The sequence below is a fragment of the Rousettus aegyptiacus genome, unplaced genomic scaffold (genome assembly GCF_014176215.1).
Source record: "Rousettus aegyptiacus isolate mRouAeg1 unplaced genomic scaffold, mRouAeg1.p scaffold_m13_p_3, whole genome shotgun sequence".
NCBI lineage: Eukaryota > Metazoa > Chordata > Mammalia > Chiroptera > Pteropodidae > Rousettus > Rousettus aegyptiacus.
This window is the reverse complement of record NW_023416306.1, coordinates 140,977,097-140,999,247: the sequence shown is the minus strand read 5'-3', so window position 1 is coordinate 140,999,247 and position 22,151 is coordinate 140,977,097. Positions and strand designations below refer to the sequence as shown.

Sequence of the window (22,151 nt, the reverse complement as noted above, 5' to 3'; positions counted from 1 at the left end):
AACAAATGTCTTTATACAATTTAAAAGCCAGCTCCTTCCCCTAGCATATGGTAAATTATTTTATTTACAAAAATGTACATAGATTCTCAGGAAATTGAGGTACTAGAAAATTGAGATATATTCATACAGCAAAGAGGTAGTCATGAAAATCCATCATAACTAAAAATGAGCTTATTCCTTAGCATTTTAAAAACCTTACATAAAAATCCCTGCATGGTTTATACATATTTTAAAAAGATAGATTTTGGCACTTCGGTGGTCTTCATTATTCCTTGGTCTTTTTCATAGGAAGATTAAACACTGATTGCTCTCAATAGAACGTGTGCTTTGAGCTCTTTCTCCAGCAACGATAATGGGCTGTACCAAGCCTGACAGTACCTTTGGCCAGGTGTTTCCAATCCCCACTCTTGCCCTTTTAATACATTACAAGATGACCAGTTAGAATCAAGGGTGACACAGCGTGGCCAGAGAACACAGCCAAATTAATCTGGTTCTCTCAAAAACACTTGCCTTAACATCAACATAAGTGATCTTCCAGAATTAAAAACAAAAAAAGAGTAAAATAGAAATATGACATTCCTCCATGTTGCAGTCCGATCACTGGTAATGAGAAGTGCTCAATCTCATTTAGAGGTGAAATGATTTCAAATTCATCTAAAATAAGAAATTATTAGGCTTAACTATGTAAAATGATCTAACACTAAAAAGATATGACAGTTTCATTAGAAATCAATTTTTGGCACTTAAATCTGTACATCACTGCAACCCAAAGAACTTCCACATAATAAAAACTGAAAAGGCTACTTTTCTCAGAAGGGCTACATCACAACACAGGCAGGGAGAGAGGTGCTGTCAGATACTGTATTAACAGATTGTCAACATAGACAGTGCAGCTATATGCTTTTGCTCAGAGGTGATTTTTAACCGTGATCCTTGTATTTCCTATTTCAATAAATTAGATAGCATGGTCTTAAAACTCCTATTCAAAAAATGCTTTCCTCAATTACTGCTTAAATATCTAAAGCTATACTGCTCAATATAGTAGCCACTAACTACGTGGCTAAATTCCAGTTAAGCAAAAGTAAAAATTCAGTTCTTCTGTCATGCTAGCCATTCTTGAGGCTCAGTAGCTACATGTGACAAGGAGCTAGCATTTTGAAGAACACAAGGAACATTTATTTCTATCATCATAAAGTGCTATTAGCACCAATCTGAAGAAAGTGCAGTGTGCCATATGCTCATGAGACTTTTCAAATTAATTTTTTTTTTTTTTAATGCCTACAGCACCTGGTATTCCTAGGTGGTCTCCCATCCAAGTACTAACCAGGCCCGACCCTACTTAGCTTGAGATCACATGAAATTGGGCACATTCAGGGTGGCAAGGCCATAGACTCAAGTTCATTTTTTAAAGCTGTTTAAAAGTATCACTATATCTCTGGGGTATAGGTTAATGCCGATCTCTGTTCATAGGTGTGAAAGAACAGTATCGCATTCTGGTCCTTATTTAGACAATTTATGAAGTATTTAAGTTTCCATATAAGGCCCAAGTAAAACATGAACTCAGATATTTTCACAACATAACTATAAAAGAAAAAAGTAAAGATTTGGCATGCATGATGAAAGTAATTCAGCAGTCATGATTAAAACAGATCTCTTTCACTAATATCCATAAATCTTGAAATATGAAAGCATGCATAAATATCGCTTAAAGCTTCTCACAAGAAGGGTAAAAAGCCCTTTATATAATGTTCTATTTTGGTGTCTCAGCAAGGGTAAAAAAAAATAAAAAAACATTACTCAAGTACAAAGAAAAAATAGTAAATTAAAATAAAAACTGTCTTTGGAATTGCTATGGAACAAGGACAGAAAAAAAGTTGGTTTAATATGCTCTCATTTGTATTGATATCTGATACATGAGTTGACTAACTTTGAACACTTTCAGGAAAATCAAGTTCATGTTGTTATTTTCTAACTTACTTTGTCAGAACACAAAGTAGAGATAATAATTGTATATCACTTCTTCCAAATAATTCTTGGATGGGAGGCAGGAAGTGGGGAACAGATAGATTGGGTTTTTTTTTTCCTTAGTAAAACAACTCAATTATAAAATGCACACAGCTCTTTCTAAAAGAAAAATGCAAACACAACTTAACCATACTTTATTTGACTGCATCTTATTTAGACAGCTTGCACATTTCAAAGCCCATTAAATCTCTCTCTCCAAAATGATATGGGACATTAGAAGAAAATTATGCAGCAATATCCAGTCATCAAACAGCAGTCCAATATTTTGAGATACACGTGATATTTTATAGATACTCAACTCATATCTGACGTCAATATAATTTATGGTTATGTTTCTACAAACCTGAAAGCCCTGTAACATTATAGCACTCATTTTAGTGATGTCATGGTGCACTGGAAAGTAACTCTGATGCACTACCAATTTGCATTTATCTATGCTCCTGGAAAGTGATGAACTTCATGATTTTTAGACACCATAATAAATATACACATCCAGTCTTATACATATCAGCCAATACCAAAACACAGGGCAAGGTAAAGTTAAAACATGTGACAAACAAACTCCTTTACATAGATTTGTCAAGCAAGTGGGGAGGGTAATTTGGGGAAGAGGCAGAAAATATTAAAACCAGTTTTAATAGTAATTTTTTTTTTTTTTATTTTGCTGGCTTCAACTTCAGAAACTACTGTCTGGTTTTTGATCTGTGGACTTCTCTTAGTTTCATTTTAACATAAGGGAAATTATAATCAGCCCGCATATCAAAAATGGTAGTATACCCGTTAGCTTCTTCAATACTAACATATATAGCTTCATGGTAGCATGTATAAAAATGTTCAGCAGTACAAACTGCCAAACCAGTGTCAGTGAATAGTACAGTCAGTCTTAAAGAGGCAGCCCCCCTTTAAAAGAAAGTTGCGCCAGTTTTGCTCAGTTTTAGCCAAGTGAACTCCCTCTATCAATTTTAAACAGAATTGTTTTGGTTATTTAAGAAAAAGGAAAGCCCAATATCAAAATGTAAATTAATGTTTAATGCTCCTTCAACTAGAATAGAGACTTCAGTTCTGATGCTGGGTTATCATGCTAGAGGTTAAAATTTTAGTCTACTTAAACAATTTTTGCATACCCAATTGAAAATATACAGTAGATACTGATATTCAAAATATACCAGTTGAACAACATGGCAACCATGTGACTTTAGTCACATGGTTAAGGTCATATTTACAAACACCCAGTCAATTCAGCAAAACTTGGCCAATTCTGGGAGAAAAGGTCAATAGTGTTGGTTTCATTGATAACCTGCCAAAAACAATGGTTGTACTGAAAATCCAGCATGTATCCAGCACGTGTCCCCATCAGTGAGTTAAGCAAATGTATGTTCATCAACGATCATCGCCTAACAACTGGCAAGTCAAATGTAAAGCAGTGAGATAAAATCTGATAATATTAAGTATTGAACTGTTTTATTTCAGTTCCCTCCATATTAAAAATAACAGAAGCGTCACAATGATTGGCGTTTCTCTCAATGCTAGAGCCCAAATGAAGTTTAACTGAAAACATATTCAAAATGGTCAGCTGGAAAGCTGCCTTTTTGTGGTCACCATATTTTTAATGTAACCAGTATTCTGCCCATTAAACTTTCAAGAGCAATATAAAAATGGAGAAAAGTTTTCTTTAAAACTAAGGAACTATAAATGATCCCACCAGCAGGAAGATTTTATTTTCACCAAATCTATGTATCTTTATTTTAAAAGTACTTGTTATCATGTTCACTTTCAAGACATTACACTGAGCAAAGAGCAGCTTTCCTTTAAAAAAAAATAATAAAGAACCACAAACTTTCCTGAAAGGGGGCTTTTACCAACTGTTAATGGAGGTAGGGTTTTTAAAATACAGTAATTATAGCCATAAAATAAAATTCAAACCAAATCCTAGAGCAGAAGTAAAGCATATCCAAATTAAAGAAAAAACAACATAGATTCCTATAAAACATTTTTCACAGAAAATGAATCTTTTTTTTTCATGGGTACCCTAGGTTTTCAAGTTAAATAAATTATCCATCACGGGCTTCCTGACTCAATTGAAAGCAATTAACTTTAAAATGTATTACATTGCACAGATTGGCCAAAACACAATGTCACTAACATGGTGATGGCTATAAGAAAACCCATAAGAACTCATTCCAAAAAAAATTTCCATTTCTCCCTTTTGTTTTTATAGGAACTAAGCAAAACTACCCCCCACCAAGAATTTGCTTGAATAAGTGGAAAGAAAATAAAATCAGTTTAAAATGGATACAATGCACCTTGACATTTATTTCGAAGACCAAGAACCAAAAGTGAAACGTTTTAAGAAATGAAAGCAATGTGAATCCAAATCAAGTGGGGAAAAAAAAGGTTTGACTATATTGTAAAAGCTGTTCTTCACAGCTTAGCAATAATTTTGATTAAATAAAATCATACCAATTTACATTAATTTTCTATTCTTTTCCAAAAATTCCCTCACTCAAAAAAAAGTGCATCCAAAACCTAGCAATTCCCGGCTCCATCAACTTTTCTCATTCTTTTTAAGCCATTTCTCAAAGATTTTCCAAGTAGATTCAACTTCTTACTGTAAGGAAAGAAGGGACTTCTAAAGTAAACCACTCTGTCACTCACCTGGAAAAAGTATCCAAATTATAAAAATCTGAAATAATTTATTATCAAATTTAGAATTTAAATAAAAACAAAAGTTTGCTTGCAAAGGCCTTAAAGAAAAGGAAAAGGTAGCATGCATTCAAAAACTAGAGATGAAGACAAATATACTTATCTACACAGGTACTGGCAGACGCAATTTAATTGTTACCTTTACTCACTGTAAAACACAACCAACCCTACATTTTTTTCATTCACTAATCACTGAGATACCAATATTCAAGAATGGAAAATTTTATATTGAAAAAATAAAACCTAAAATTGAAGCTTTTCCCCCACCCCCGTCAGAAAACTATGGCAGGTTTCGTGTGAAATGTTAGTATACTTAGAGATTTTTACAATCTACATTGGCTTTTTTTAAGGAACAAAAATCATGTTCCACTTACTGGTTCTGTGGTAAAATGATCACTGTGTAAATAACATTGTCAGCAGACTTTGCAAATGAACAAACAAATCTTGGCTATCAACTGGCACATCTTGTTGGTACCAAAAGAACTCTTTAAGTTTAAAACAATCTCTTTTAATTCAGAACAAATGCGCCATGCCAAAGTGCAACAAATATTGTGCGACACTCAATGAGACACTGACAGATAAGAACTGCATGGAAATTACTAAATCCACCTGCAAAGCAATTCTGTACAAATTGCATTGCATGCAAAGGTCGATTCTGCGTGGTTGGAAAGTTGTTCCTTGATGTCAGTTTCTCAACGCAGCCACAATTTAAGTCGCAGTGCATCAACTCCATTTAAATAGTATCTGAACAGCCTCTTATCTCGAACAAAACCAAGATTTTCATAAAGTTTCAAAGCAGACTTATTCGTTATTTCTGTTTCCAAAACAACCTTCAAAAAATAAGAGAAAACTAAGTTATAATTTTATATATTTGATATTAATTTATAATTTTATAATTTGACAAATCACTTATAAACAATTAGAGCAAATAATTAAGAAAAACATACCATACTTGTTTTAAAATTGATGGTACAATCATTAATAATGTACAGAAAAAAACAAAAATAGTCATCAAAATTTTAATAGTAACTGTCTTTTGGGGTAAGGAGGGTAGGAACACTGGGGACATTTTCTGTTCTGATTTTTGTGATGTTTGGGATATTTACTAATGAGAATATGTTTTATACTAAGAACAAAGAGTAATTATTTCCCTGTGGAGAAAAGTAGTGTGACAAAAAGATGATGAAAAGAAAAAAATCAATAAGAATGGTTTAAGAAAACAAACCAGTATTTGAAAATATTCAGATTGACCTCCAACTTATACTTTCATTAATTTGTCATCATTTATTCTGGTGACAACTACCATACTTGTCTAGAATCTAAACCAGAGTCTGCAAACTATGGCCCTTGGGTGAAATGTGCCCACTGCTTGTTTTTGTAAATAAAGTTTTATTGGAACACAGCCAAGCCTATTTGTTTACATGATGTCTACAGCTGCTTTCTCAATTTACAGGGGCAGAGTTGAGCAGCTACACAAAGCCTAAAATATTTACTATTTCACCTTTTGCAGAGAAAGTTTGCTGAACCTAGACCAAAGGTACCCAAACTTTAGTGTATCTGGAAGGCTTGTTAAAACAGATTGCTGAGTTCAAACTACAGTTTTTGAGTAGGTTTGGAGTGGGGCCCAAGAATCTGCATTTTTAAAAATTACCATATGCTACTTACATATCCAACTGAACTTATGATCAACTCTTCCTCTACAATTCCATATATCAGTAACAAGATCTCCATCCCACTAATGCCTCAAATGTGAAAACTAAAAGTCGTCTTGAAACCTCTTTCCTCTGCACCCTCTATATAGATCCAAACATTAAGTATTTCAATCTTCTCTTTTAACTCTCTCTCAAATTGATCCTTCTCTTTCTATCCCCACTGATACCACACTCTAGTCCAAGGTGCCATCAACTTTCACTGGAAATACAAGAGTCTCCTAACACAAAAGGTCTCTCATTCTCTACACAGTAGCTTGATGCTCTTGTTAATTCCCTGCTTAAAAACCATCTGACTCCCTTTTGTCCTCAAGATAAAGTCCATTAAAGGTAATCCTAAAGAAAATTAAAGGCCCATCACAATATGGCCTCTGCCTACATGGTCAACTTTGCTTTATGACACCTGCCTTGCTCTCCATGATCAACACTAAACTTTCAGTTTCTAGATTCACCGAGATCTTTCCTACCTTAGACCTTTCACATAAGCTGTTTCCTTTGTCTGAAGAATGTTCTTCCTATCCCTGCTTTTGGCCTTGACTTGTCATTTCCAGACTGAGTGGAATATCCCGTTCCTTTAATTCAACCTCACAGCACTTTGTACTGCTCCTTATTCAACTGCACTCTCATTTAACATTTGATGAGTATGTCATCTCTCCTAGCCGGGGAATGCAACAAGGACAGTGATCATGGGTGACTCCTTTACAGATGTTTCTTCTGCACCTAACACACTGCCTGACACATAGAAACCTCTTAAATATCTGTTAATCGTATACATTCTTAGCACCTTTCATTACATACATTACATAAACATTAAACGAAGTATTGCCAAGCTTTTAAATGACCAGAGTACTTAAAGAGAAAGTACCATCTTAAGGGAATTATCTATACAACTAACTCATAAATACAAATCATTGGCTAAATCCAAACTTTTAAAAGGTCTAAAAATCACTAATTAATAATTTAGGATCAACAGAAAATGTTCCTAAGAAGTTCTTAAATAAAAGTTGTACAGTAAACATATTGGTTTAAGATAAGTATAAACATTCAACAATTTTTCTCCACTCTTAAAAAATGAAATTGATTTTTTTTTTTTTTTTAGTAATGTGTGCCATCCTCCAGTCTGGAACACTCCAGTCTGGTCAATAAAGTTTTCAGTTTTGAACAATTCTCTCGGCTAATTCCTAGAATTCTGTTTCAGGCTAGCACCTAATTATAGCTAAAATGTTAAATCGAAACAATCTGAGAAGCAATAAAGCTGTAACAATGCAAAACTTGAAACTGATTTCACAGAAATCAAAAAGAATGACAATTTTAAAAAGACCTAATATTTACTGAAGGTATATGAAAAGCTGTGTAAAGCATTTTATATGCATTATGTCATTTTACAGGCATGTCATTGTTATTTTCACCATAATGCTATTAAATAGATATTATCATCTCCAATTTACAAATTTATAATAACCCCATGAAATGGGTATTATCACAAATTTACAAACTCAAGGCCAGACCCCAAATCTTTACAGGAGCTATTAATACCCACCCTTATTTACCTCCCCATTGTTTTCCAAAGTGAAACAAAGCAACAAATGGGAGCTCTACTCTATATAAGACATGAAGGGGGTCTAAATCTGTTCATTAATATTGGCAATCTAAAATATTCAAAACACATTGGCAACTAGCTACAGATACATAAATACACACTTGAGGTTTAAAAATACATAGAAAAAAATTACACAAAGGACTAACCTTAGTTAAAATGAAAAGATTCTCTCAGCACACTCACATTTTCTAAACAAAGAGATCATGTATTATTTGACACAACAGAAAATCCCAGAAAAAAAATTAACTACCTTTTAATACTCACTGTTCTTATGTTAAACGAGATTCTGGATTTATACTGGAAACTCACTATAAAACTATTCTTTTAGTCCACATCATGGGAGTATTACATAGGAAGCCAAAAGATAATGAGGTTATTTTGGTCCTCAAGAAACTTGGCAAAGTTGAATTCTACTTAACAGAAAAAAAGGATTACAGTGACGTTCCCCGGATCCTCTTAGGATCCTCTTAGCAACAAACCGTTGTTAGAATAAGCCAACCATTAGCGTTTAGAAAACCTTTTTTTAATACTGTGGGCTGGAAGCTCCTGGAAGGAGGGCAGGCTCATCCACTGCTACAATCTAAATACTAGCTCACTGTCTTGTCACCTCAGAGGCCATTTACACCGATATTGCTGCAGAATGAACACCTTTACTGCTCTTCATAACATCCATGTAAGATCAGAATTACCATCATATTGCATAGACAAAGAGAAAGACTATAAAAAGTTAAATGACTTGCCTATGATAATCACACAACTACACTAAGTGACAGAAGACAGACTTGGAACCTAGGCTTCTCATATTCATTTCTTGAATTAGGCTAAACTACTCATCCAAAATCCTTATAGCTTAAATAATTCCATTTTAACTCTGTTCTTTCCCTACCTTGCAGCCTTAGTCTCATAGCCAAAATATGTTTCCAGTTACACTAAAAATGTTAAACATACTTACTAAACACAAAAAATTAAAAGTCATATTGTACAGTATAAGATGTATGTTATTTTATTAACATGTAACAGGTTTATTATAGGTTATTTAAATAACTTAGGCCACTGTTGGTGGAAATTTAAATTGGTACATCCATTATGGAAAACAGTGTGGAGGGTCCTCAAAAAATTAAAAATAGAACTACCATGTGATCCAGCAATCTCACTTTTGGGTATTTATCCAAAGGAACTGAAATTAGGATCTCAAAGAGATATCTACTCCCATGTTCATTACAGCATTATCATAATAGCCAAGATATGGAAACAACTTAAATGTCTGTCAACAAATGAATGGATCAAGAAAGCGAATATATACAATGCAATACTTTTTACCTTTAAAAAAATCCTGCCTTTGTGTCAACATGAATGAACCTGGAGGACATTATGCTAAGTGAAATACATCAGACTTTTCATAAAAAAATAAATACTGAATGAGCTCACTAATAAGTGGAAACTAAAATAGTCAAATTCATAAAAGCAAAGAGTAGAATGGTAGTTGCAGGAGCTGGGAGGAGGGGGAAATAAGAAAAAGTTGGTCAACTAAAAATGTTTTAAGGTCACATACTGCATGTTTAAATTCCATTAAGAAGTTCTAATTCCAGTATATTCTCATCAGATGAGTTAGTACTGAGTAGTAATATCATGGTTATCATACCTTAAATCTAAAAATAATTTTCAAAATTTAAATTTCCAGAGATGAAGATTTCGAGGACATACACAGCGTAAAAAAAAGTTGGCACTGTTCATCATGCTGATCAATTACCTGCCCAATTCTAATTTATTTTTTTAAAAGTACAATAAAAGTAAATGGCCACCATGTAGGTTCACTACTTTAGATATACAAATACTACTTTAAAAATTACATTTTAGAAAACACATTTGTGCTGTTTGTATGTGTTTTTCTTACTACTTCCCCTCATGTAAAACGCAAACCCAAGATGCTTGCTCTAATAGCCATTACGAGTTTGGCAAACCAGAGCATGTGGAGGTGTGATCAAATTCAAGTCAGATCAGCAACATGGGTTATGCATTTCTTATTTATAAAGCAATGAACCCACTTGTTCTTTTTAAATGCTATAACTTTTTAGTCAGCTCCAAATACATAAAAATGAAAAAGATCTTTAGCTACACTGTTTTAATGTTTCTAAATCTAACAGGAACACTTAGGAAAGTCATAGTAAGGCAAAATAAAGTCATAGTAAGGCAAAATAAAAATATCTATTAGACTAGGAGAATATATCATTATTATTTGGCCAAAAAAATGATCTAAATTTCAACTCTGTGATTAGAAACTCTGGTTTAATTTACTCTGAATTTATCTTGAAATGACAAGTGGCAAGCAAGAGCAATATAAATATTTCTCAAGGTTATAAATTCTGCAAACTGAATAGAAAGTAAAAATTGACTAGATGTGCATGGTAAGTCTTTATAGAGATTTCCAAATTTGTCTCTGTTAAAAGCTATAGATTTCAAAATCTCTTTGTAAGAATAAAAAAAAAATAGCAGGTCAACCTAAGTAATAGAAAATGTAATTTAAAACCCTTCCCAAATGTCTTTCTGATAATTTGTCAAAATTTCTTAACACTTTAAAAGAAAGAAAGGTTGGCCTAACTAATGAAAGTAAAATCACATATTGGTTGTTTTATAATTAGTCACTGTATTCTTAGAGAATTATAATTACAAAGTTTTCTTCAGAATCATGAATTATATAGAAGACTATTATTACATATAATTTTGTTTTTACCAAGAGATGTTTCAACAACTTAGTTAATCTTAAAGATATTTTTTTATCTTACTGTGTACAAAAATAAATAAGACAATTGCTATTCCTAGAAAGATTATAAAAAGCTCAGAGAGAAAGACAAGTTAACAACTATTATATACATAAAAATTCAAAAGTACATTTAAAAAAAGAGGTACTGATAAGATATGCTGGGGAAAATAAAGAACTAAACATTCAACAAATATTTATAAACTATGTACTCCATCACAAATGCCACAGTAAGAATACAGCTGTAAATAAGAAAAGGCATCTCTGCTCTCCTTATGGCTAAGACAGACTCTGAACAAGTACATTTAAGCGAAATAAGTAGAGTCCCCTTATCCATGGGGGATATATTCCAAGACCCCCAGTGGATAGTGCCATATCCTATATATATTATGATTTATCCTATACATATATGCCTATTATAAAACTTAATTTATAAATTAGTCAATTCCACAGATAGAAGATTCTTACTTTAGATTTTAGCAACCTCAGAATTTAATTTTTCTTTCTTTCCTCAATAGTTGAGAACTTTTACTTTTTTACTTAAAGGAAGTACTTTATGGCTTCTTGGTGGCATATCCAAATCGCCAACATTACTACTATTGCAGTTTGGGGCCATTATTAAGTAAAATAAGGGTTACTTGAACACAAGCACTGTGTTACTGCAACAGCTGATCTGAAAACTAAGATGGTTACTGACCAAACAGCAGGCAACATACACAGCATGGATACGATGGATGAAGGAATGATTCAATGGAGCAGAACAGCATGAGACTTCGTCATGCTACTCAAAATGGCACGAATATTAAAACTTACGAATAGTTTACCTCTAGAATTTTCCATTTAAGATTTTCAGGCCATAGTTGCTGCCAGGTAACTGACGCTGGAATGTGAAACCACCACGGATAAGGGAAGACTACTGTATTACAAAAAGGGAAGTCAAGAAAATCACAGAAGGTGCAATTGATTCTGTCCAGAAGGATTCAGGAAAACTTAGGAGATCTGTTGATATCTGAATTGGGTATTAAAGACTGAGAAGTATTTTAATAAGCAGAGGAGGACGAAGAAGCTACTGGGTCTAGCAAATACATCAGAGAGAAAGTCACTACATTGGAGTGGAGGGAGAAGAAACCAAACCAAGTGAGATGAAATGGAAATATAAAGAAGTAGAATCAACAAACATGCCACTATCAAAAATTAGAAGAGAAAAGGGGATAAGAGAGTTTGTTGCTTATATGATTAAAAATTCAATGAAAGAGAGAGTAAAAACCTAATAAACAGTAAACAAGAGTTCTGTCCATTCATATAGCAAATCCCTTATTTAAACAACATGGGACTCATTTTTAAACCATGGAAGAATTCTCTAATACAGAGGCAGAGCTATTCATACTGCAAAAACCATCTATTTAAAACCATACGACTTGGATAAGTTCATGGTACTATCTCCCTTTCAGTTTAATATTCATTGCTTGAAAAGATAAATAAATCAGAATTAAATTTTTAGGCCCACAATGTAAAGACTACTTCTACCTTAAAATATATGACTAATTTAGAATTTACCCTTGAGACTAAAACAATATAATCAAAATCTCCATTCCTCTGAACTTTCAAAGAAAAACCAGTACTATTAAAACATTTGATCACACAGCCTGTCTCACAGATAGTGACTAGGATAACTCAGAAAAGGCTTAATCATAAAAAACATAATACTCCCTGCTCATAACATTCCTGTTCACTGGAAACCATTGTACTCAGTTGCAGGATCAAAACATGGTCTTATAATCCCAAAGATTTCTCCAAACCATTATGCTACTTTTGTGAAGTCTTACTGTCTTTGTGAGTTGACCAAACTAGTGTGGCTATGATCCAACATGGAGACTAATACTCATGAACATATGCAATCCAAGTCTCTCCTGCAAATTTTAGTTATCAGCTGTGTAAATTATCACGGTCACTGCACCTTTTACTTTTTGATATTAAAAGCTATAAACAATATGAGATCCTTCACCATGTGCAAATTATCCTATATGGAGTAAAATTAAATATCCTTTAATCCCAGAACTTCTCTGTGCTGCCCAATATGTCTGTAGGCCTTCTCATACAATCACCATTTAGTGTGATCTATCAAAATACAAATTAATGTAAACAAGCATGAGACTACTCTGCAGTAAATCTCTGTACTCTGGCATGGATATTAATAAATGAAAAAAGTAACTACTGCAGAATAATAACTATGATTTCATTTGTGTAAAAAAGTATTAATTATACATTTGCATAGAAGTGTGCTTAGAATACAGGAGGATGCATATCAAAGATTAAGAGCAGCTATAAGTGGAAAGAAAGACAGAGTTGAAGAGTAAGAGGATAGTGAAAGGGACTTTGTACCCAAAAATACACACACACACACACACACACACACACACACACACACACACACAGAGTTAATGACTGTGTATAGATTTTGTACCAAAAAAAAAAAAAAAAAACATTAAAAATAAGTAACTAAGACAAGTTACTTATTAAGGTCAGTCTGTTGAGAAAAAAAATTACCTAATTTCAAGTATTTTGAGAACTCTCTGACACATTTGCCCTCCAATAATAAAGACAAATGTCATTTGTATTACTCATAAAGTTATTATACATAAAAATAGAATTTTATTCCTTCTTAGTCACCATTGCTATATTAAAGACATGTATACTTCCCTAGTTTACACTTATTCCCTTCCACGTTATACAACAGTAAAGGAAGGAAGGAAGGACAGACTGATGGAAGACACAAAAGACGTTTTTTAGAGAGAAACAAGGACCGATATTCAAGTGAATTTCAACAGGGTTTGTAATAAGAGCTACCCTAAATGACTTAACTGATAACAAATCTTCTGAGTACCAACTGCTCTAAATACCAATTATTTACCCAAATGGCTAAGATTTCACCTTTACATTCTATCACAAAACAAATTTTAACCCCCATTATCATCTTAAAATTTGTTCTAGGTCAAAATTCACATATTTTTAAATGAAATATAATTTTCACCATAAGCTGCATTTGTAGAATAGTTTGCAATGAAATCTGCAGTACAATTATTATGGGATATTTATAATAATACCCAGTAGAATACTGCCCAAGATAAAAGGTCTTAAACATTTAGAAAGACTTACCTCATCACAGTCTCCTTCAACCATGGCATATATAGCTTTCTTAACCAAGTTAGTACCTAGAACACAGATCTGAGTATTAATAAAGGAAAAATGTAATTAGTTTCTTAAATATACTTAAATTATAACATTATAATAAGCATCGGAATGTCAAATGTTGAGTTCTGCCTCGAATGCAGATACACAGATTATCTCGGAATAAGAAAAATTTTAGATTTAAACTGAGGCCAATAGAATCTACACACAGCAATAGAAGCATCCTCTTGAAAGACCTCTCTCCTAATATATTCCTTTTTAACAGATGTAATTACTAGCTCCAAGCAGGAGTTTGTGCTATTTTGTTTGAAGGCAGGAGAAAAAGGGGAAAAGGAAAAGGGGGAAGATATAGTATGGCCAGAGCAACCCAGGCACTCCTTAAGCTTCTAGAACTCACTGAATTACCCTTGACCCAATCTTGGCAAAGATCACACCAGAACTGCTGTGACCCAGCGTGTGTCCAAGACACTGGGTTGGTTCCTACACACTTTATAGTGAGCCTAGACACACCGAAGTCTAATCTTCCCAAATAATGTTGGTGGTATGTCTAAAAATGTCTAGCAAAATGTATCCTAGTTTATGGTCAGATATATTTGATAGGTTAAAGGGAAAACAACTGCCAAATATGATTTTAAGAGAAGAAATCCAATTTTATAAGAAATCTCTTTTTCAAACCATGCACATGAGCAAACACGCATTACATGAGTCAAACAAAATGTGTGATGGTTAGGACGTAACCCTTAAGTCACAAGTTTCTGTCCTCTGAACTAGCCAGACAATTGCCTATCATTTGCCATGAGTCCTTATCAACTTTCTTTAATGTATCAGACTCGAACTTGGCTTATATAAGCCCGATTCATTAAAAATCTTAGTGTTAAACACTAAGAAAAATTGGTCATATATTAAGTGAATTTATTCATAATGATTTCTCATGGCATCTAAGATTACGTGAAAGTCTTAAATTGGACACTAACAGTTTACAAGTGACAAAAGTGCTAATAATTAAATATTGGTATAAGCATCAAATCTTTCATGAATACTTACTTAACTTCAGTACATCCCAGAATTTGACAAGCTTAGACAAGTGCCTGTCTTCCTGATCCTCCACTTGAACAAAGAGCCAGTAGGTCCTAGACACTAGGACACTGGTTTTTAACCAGGCATATAACACAGTCATCTCGGGGAGCTTCGGTCTCATTTTAACAGGACAAATAAAATTCTTAGGAGGTGAGGCCTAAGTATTTGCATTTTAAACCACGCAGATAACTCTAATGATCATTAACTGAAAATACCAGGAAAGGTGGACCCAAGAAAGAGATAAATTTGGGAATAGTAAGAATTCTTCTTCCTTGTCCTCCCTGAATTTCTAGTATTTAATGACTAATATTAAATGATAACAATTTCTCCGTAATTTTATCTTGATTGAGGCCCACTTAATCCGAGTATAGATAGCTGCTTGAGGGCTGTGATCAAGTGCTCAATTAATGCTATTAAAAACTGCAGTTATTCAGTATAATACAAAACATTTTGAATATGATCAAAAAAAAAAAAAAGCTTGAAGGTAAAAACTGATCACCTGCTGTTTATTAGAAAGATAATCTCGAACAATTAGAACATTAATTTAAAAATTCATTTTAAGAACATTTTGAAATAAAAACAACTATATTTTCTTCCCTTAGTTTCATGTTCATTTCTACTTATTTACATTTGTCTGTTGCTTCAAGAAACAAAAAGAAAATAACTTATGCATTCTTCTAGTGACATATTTTTCTTACCAATGCCATTTCTCCTGTATTTGGAATCCACGGCTAACATGGCTATATAACCTCTGCGGAACATCTTTTTGTGCATATCCAACTTGCAAACGATGGCACCTACACACTCCTCCCCTACCATGGCCTTAAAAATAAACAAACAGTTATGAAGAACACATTGCCATCAGGTACTGAACAATCACCCAGGGAAAGAGCAACCAACTATTGGTCAGCATTTTTAAGGGAGGAAGAAATAATGAGAATTCTAGCAAGAGAGAGGTTTCAGAAATCTAAATCCCAGAGCTCCTTCAAATGCTCTAATTTTAAAATATTTAAACATTCTTTAGGACATAAATTTCTTATGCTTCTATCATAGAAGAGGGAAATAGCCAGATTTCCACAAAGTACTTTATAAGAGTTTCATAATAATTATTTGCAATAACACCTACATTTTTAAGATTTGGGAAGGGAGGAATATTTGAAAATATCTTTTTAAAGAAAAAGCTTATTTATTAGGATATGATAAAATATTGTGATATTTATCAGCAGAGTACTATAAATTTAATTATAATAGAGTCTTAGTAAAAAAGATATGACAAAATATACTTGAACAGTAGTTAGGTTTTGATCAGAAAAAAAATGTAAAATATTTTCAGAAAAAAAGATTGTTTTTAAGATTTTCCTTAGATCCTACCCAAGGAGTTTTTGTTATGGAGGTACTACATAGATTAGATATACAATGTTCTCATTTTTAGGACATTCCTGACAGTGTAAGTCATTTTCATAAAGCTCACAGACTACCTAGAACTCAAAACCAGAGCTTCTATAATTTTACAGCTTTTTATTTTAATAAAAATGTACAGCTTTCCAGAGTGTTAAAGGTTACATGTTAAATAAATGCTAACCACTCTCCATTTTCATTATGGTTTCCAGTGTCCTTCTGAAAATGTTTTTCAAAAATTCCATCATCTGCAAAAAGTTCTGGTAATACTGTATTCCGGTAAATATAAATAGGGCACTAGCTCCAATTGTTTAATAATATGTCAGCCAGAAATATTTGTTTACTATAAAGAGCCCTCATTAAAAAAAATATGAAAACTTCAAATTAACACTTAATAAAATTAACTTTTCAGAGGAAACAATTTCAATATTCCTTTAAACTAGGAATGGTTTTTAAAATTAATAAGCGAAGCCCAAGTTATACTTAGTATTTTTTTAAACTTAAGTTTGTAGTGAGATTTTTAGTCTGTCATTCTATAAACTGATATTAAAAAACCCTTTTTTAAACTGGAGAAAATCTTTTAGCCAAGATGATTCTAATCCATTTTATGCAAACCTAAACTAGGTCACAGCAAAATCCTTTTGCAGGGATATTAAATTCAACTATCCACACTAATTCATTTCTGTTTTATCACAAAATACAAAACTATTTTAGGCCAATATACCTCTAAAATTGTTATTTCACCATTTTCATTCATGATAAATCAAACTATTCTTTTTAAAACTTAAATTTCTTTCCGTATTAAGACTTAAAACATACAAAAAAGATGCTTGGCTGAACAACTCTGACAGCATTTTCTGGTTTGAAAATAACTCACTTCAAATACATGTGTGAGTGTGGGTGGGTGGGGTGTGTTTGTGTGTGCATCACAGATCAAATGGTACATTAAAAAAAACTTGACCTGACCTCATATGGTATGGGAAATGGAAATCTATGATACAAAACTGTAGGACAGCTATACTTCATTGTTAAATCATCCAAAAAAGGAAAAAATTAAAACCACTAGCTACAACTGGACAATATTTTCAAATTAGATAAGAATTTCAAACAAATCTTTGTCCTTTGACCAAGGAAGTAATAAGCAAACAAAGGTATTGTATTAGTTCCCTCTTTGACTATGTTGATTTCTTCCTAATTATGAATCTGTAGGAGCAAGAATCAAGTTGGACACATCATTTAAAAATAAAAGCCCAACATATGATACATTATTAATAATAAGCTGTTGGTAATATGCAAAGTAACGCTGTATTTTTTTTTTTGATAAACTGCTGATATACACTTATAAGAATAAGTAAACTGCTTGTCAATTTTTTCAAATAAACTGAAAAATCTTTGGCAAGACTAAAACTTAACTCTACAAGGCTAAAAGCTTGCCAATCTACAGAACTTGAAAAATATAAACTGTATGAAATAGAGATTCCCAAATTTCAGACCACTAAAAATAGGAAAGAAACATTTCCAGAGGAAGCTGGAAAGTTAAATTAAGAACAAATAAACAGAAACACTATACATCACTGGTAATAAGTTTTAGAAGTTTAAAAAGGTGCCAACTGAAAATAGTTGAGTTCATGAACTCAAAAGAGGTAGAGATAAATTAGTTAAGTACAGAGTGACTGACAGTACCTCCCACTTATGTAGTACTGTTTTCACATCTGTTACAATTATTAGAAAGAATCATAAGATACTCTTTTGTTAGTCAAATATGGTCAAATATTGGCACTTTTCTACGGTTCAACCTCATATATTCCATTTGTTCCATTACAGGTTACCCACGGAAATAAGGAACATTTTGGAGGTTTCTAATCTCTTGAGATTGATGTAAGGACAACTGTCCCTTTGAAGCATGACTTGGTGACACAATGATCTTTATGAAACAGGTCAAGAGTGTGTCATTTATCAGGTTTTGTTTTCATTAGAGGCCAGAAGACCAGGGTTTACATCTCTGCCACTAAATATCTAGAGATTTAAACATTTTAAGTTACTCTGATCCTTAATTTTTTTTCCATTAAAAATATGAACTAGATTATCTCTAGGGTCCTATACAGTTCTAAAACAATATCATTTAAAATAAACATACAAATATATTTGTTTTAAACTAGTTTTCATAGGAAATTTAAATGTTTTAAAGGCCAATATAAAGGCCTTAGTTCTACTTGGCCTCCAATTTGTCAGCTACTATTTTATGTTCAACACTACTAGATTCATACTTGCCCTAGTAAAACTTATAGGTCAACCATTTGTGCATATCTCCATTTCTAGATATTCAAAATTTAATATTAAACAAACTGGCACTTAAAGGCTAAAGTACAAATTAGCTGGTGAATTGGGAGGAGTCTCTGTAAAATCAAAACTGAAGTCTACTAAGTTTACGAATCTAAAATGGCAGACAAGTTGAGAGGCCTAGGAACTCAAAAGTTGACTAACAGAAATACATATAACTATTTCAATTTAAAATGTGACTCAATTGTACGTTTCTGTGGGCTAACATACAATTAAATCAATCTACAATTTTTAGCAATTACAATGGCATTAGATATGACATAATAGTGCCAAAAAATCATTTTCCCATCTTCACTGACACAGACAGGTCTTAGAACTTCTATTTGGAAACATGGTTAGAATCCTGTAAGAGCAGTTTTGTAGAATATAAATTAGTTCCCATAGTTTAAACATACTAAACTGAAGTTTAGCAAAGTGAATACAGAGAACAGCAGCACTACCATTATCCACAATAATGAGGTTATATTTTTAGATTACCACTAAGCTATAGAATCAAAAAGATAACTTCTAAAGTGTCATCAAAACACCTTGCAGGGAATTACCAAGTGCAGCTAAATCAATGCTAAAACAATAAATAATGGTAGTGGCTTTTCTCTTCACATAACATAAAATACGCCTTAAAAGCATGTTGCCTTTTTTCAGCAAAATTCAATAGAAACATGCTTGTAAATACGGAATAGAAAGCATATACCTGCAGTTAATACTTAAGTGAAAGGTTTCAAACATACTGAAACTGATCAATGTAACTGGGAAGAAACCATGGGTACTGAAAGTACTAGTAAGTTTTAAACAATTATTCAGCTTATTTGGTAGACAAATCCTTTTTGCTCATAAGTAAAAATTTTTGTTAATTATACTTCACACAAGCCAGTGTCACTACTATTACTTAGGTGTATTTATGACCAGTTTCTTAAAAAAATTAGTAACGTTTCACACTTAGTTTCCTACATTTCACAAAAGGGTATTTTGTTCAAATTTCAGGAGTCTTTCAGACACCAGAAGTGTTAGTAACGCCTTCTGCAATCAAGCACCAGAAAGCAGGCTGGCTACAACTGTTAATTGTCCTGTTGAAGTAAAAGGAAACAATCTCCACAATTACAGAATATCCTTGTAAGATTTAATTCTCCAATGTGGCCACAGAAAGTTTACTGACAATCATGTTGACCAAAACATGTTTATGCATACGCTCTTCCCTGATTATGGTTGTAATTGAGAGATTAATAAGGTCTGCATCCCAACAGAATCATGTTCAAATTAAATGATTGCAAAGTGCTTTGAGAATGAGTGTAATTAAAGACGGTTAAACATTATTATATGCTAATGTAAACAAGATACAAGACCCCCAACATCCAACGTACAGGCTTGTTGCATACACAGCAGTTATCGAGTTGACCCAACCATTAAGTCTTACCTTCAAAAGTTTCATTAAATGACTAGGATCGTGTACACGCACTTTACATCATGTAACGTTCTATGAAATGCAGAGAGACGATCCACTGCCACTCTCAGCCCTCACACTCCCTGCCTTGTATGGCCTGGGTCTCTCTGCTGGGTTCACCCTCTTTTCATTCCATCCACTTACCAAGAAGCACAGCTGTGGCCAGTTGTGGATAAAATATCTATAGGTATAAATGGAGTAGGGTTCAGACAGATCTTTGGTGATCAGTCTCATGATATCGGGCATTTGTAGCTCGGATTCATATCGGACATAACGTATCGTCCGATCCTCCCCAGGCTCAACCTCCCTGCCTGAGGGGCTTCTTAAACTGCAGCCGGCGGTCAGGGATGAAGACAGCAGCCGCACCTGCTCATCTTCCTCCTCCTGCTCCGTGCCCTCCGCCAGTCCATTGCGGGCCGCCGCTGGATCGCTCGCCGCCGCTGCCTCTGCGGGGTTGGGGAGCGCAGTTCTTGCATTATTGGGGAGGCAGTGAGGGGGGCTCTCGCCCGAGTGTACCCCGGCTCCTTTTGTTGCAGTCGCTTTGGGGCCCCCGTCGGGGTTGGCCGTGGTCGTGGCCGCCTCCGCCACACTCAAAACCTTGCTCTTGAGGGAGGCGGCCGCCCGGAGGTGCCGCAGTTCGGGGCTGATCAATCCATTGAGCTGCTGCTGCTCCTGCGGCGACTGAGGGCACCGGAGACACGGATGCCCCTTGGCCGCCGCCGTCGCCTCGCCGCCCGCTGGACTCCTGCCGCCGCCGCCTTCGTGCTCCTCGTCGTCCTCCTCGTCCTCGCTGCAGCAGGCGAGGGCGGCCCCCGCCGGGAAAGGACAGCGGGGATCTGCTGCCGACGAGGCCGGAGGTGCTGGTGGTGGGAGGAGGCTGCTAGGCCCAGGCGGTACCTCCGCCATCCTAGAGGCGACACAGACCAAGAGGGGAGGCCATGAGATCTGGCGGAGGAGAGAGGAGCTGAGGGGGCGGCCGAGGGGGGGGAACAAAGGCAGAAACCGTCCCTCACAGAGGTGCCCCCCCAATTCCGCGGCGTCCCCCCCCCCACGCTCTTCAGCGCCGCCCAGCTGCTGAGCCGGCCACCGTCCCCGTCCGCCCAGGCCCATCCGCCAGCCTTGTCACTGCTGCCCCTTCCTGTCCCTCCCGCGCGGCTCACCCCGCACAGGTCCCCGCCGCCACTGCTGTTCCTTCTCGGCCACCGCCGCCGCCTCCTTCGCCGCCGCGGCCGCCTTACAGCCAAGGCTCACACTCAGCCGCCGTCGCCGTAAAGCGCCTCGGCTGTTACCCCGGGTAAAGTTTCCTGGGCCTGGCTTTACGACACTTCCCTGCCTGCCGGCTGCCGGGGCCAAGGGAAAGGGGCGTGGAGGGAGGTGACCTGTGGAGGGGCGGGGCGAAGGTGTCTTCTGCGGGCTTCGCTGGAGGCGCGTGCTAATGGGTGGGGTTGGGGGGAGGGGAAGTTGCTGAGTGAGGGCTTTGAAGTCACCTGTTCCCATCCCACTCTCCATGGTTTTGAGGCTCCTCAGCCTGCGGGGTTTGCAACGCAGGACTGGGGAGGGATGCGCCGGACCGGGCTCCCTGTTCCAAGCCCCGCATCCCCACGAAGATGCCGCGAAGCCTTCCGGCTCCCGGCCTGCTGATCCGGCCGTATTCAAGACTCCTAAAAATGTTTTTCCTTGACTGTATGTCTTTTAATGTTTGTCCCGACTGGGAGCAGTTACCTGAATCCCTTAAAATGGAGCAAATCATAGCAGAAAATCGAAAAGGCGAGGAAATTAAAATGTAAATTAAGTTTAGCTAGGCTTTGTCCCTTTAAGACAAAAAAGGTGGACAGGTAGTCTTCCTCTCTCCTTAATCCCTTCGCCCCATCCAGGAAAATTGGAGGTCAATTTGATTAACAGGTGTAGGGCTGC

The 22,151-nt window shown here is 35.3% G+C and overlaps 1 protein-coding gene and 1 pseudogene across 1 annotated transcript; both read right to left on the bottom strand.

The window, feature by feature from the left end:
• Positions 1-1,275: 1,275 nt before the first annotated feature.
• On the bottom strand, positions 1,276-1,392 carry LOC118600675 (annotated as a pseudogene).
• Positions 1,393-5,448: 4,056 nt separating this feature from the next.
• On the bottom strand, positions 5,449-21,559 carry NAA30 (N-alpha-acetyltransferase 30, NatC catalytic subunit). The gene is made up of 6 exons (XM_016156133.2): positions 21,398-21,559; positions 20,382-21,144; positions 15,760-15,883; positions 13,952-14,007; positions 8,184-8,225; positions 5,449-5,558 (listed from the first exon to the last, which is right to left on the bottom strand). Exons 2-5 carry the CDS (start codon positions 21,141-21,143, stop codon positions 8,217-8,219), a joined length of 951 nt encoding a protein of 316 aa, XP_016011619.2. The 5' UTR covers position 21,144; positions 21,398-21,559; the 3' UTR covers positions 5,449-5,558; positions 8,184-8,216.
• Between the last annotated feature and the right edge of the window lie 592 nt (positions 21,560-22,151).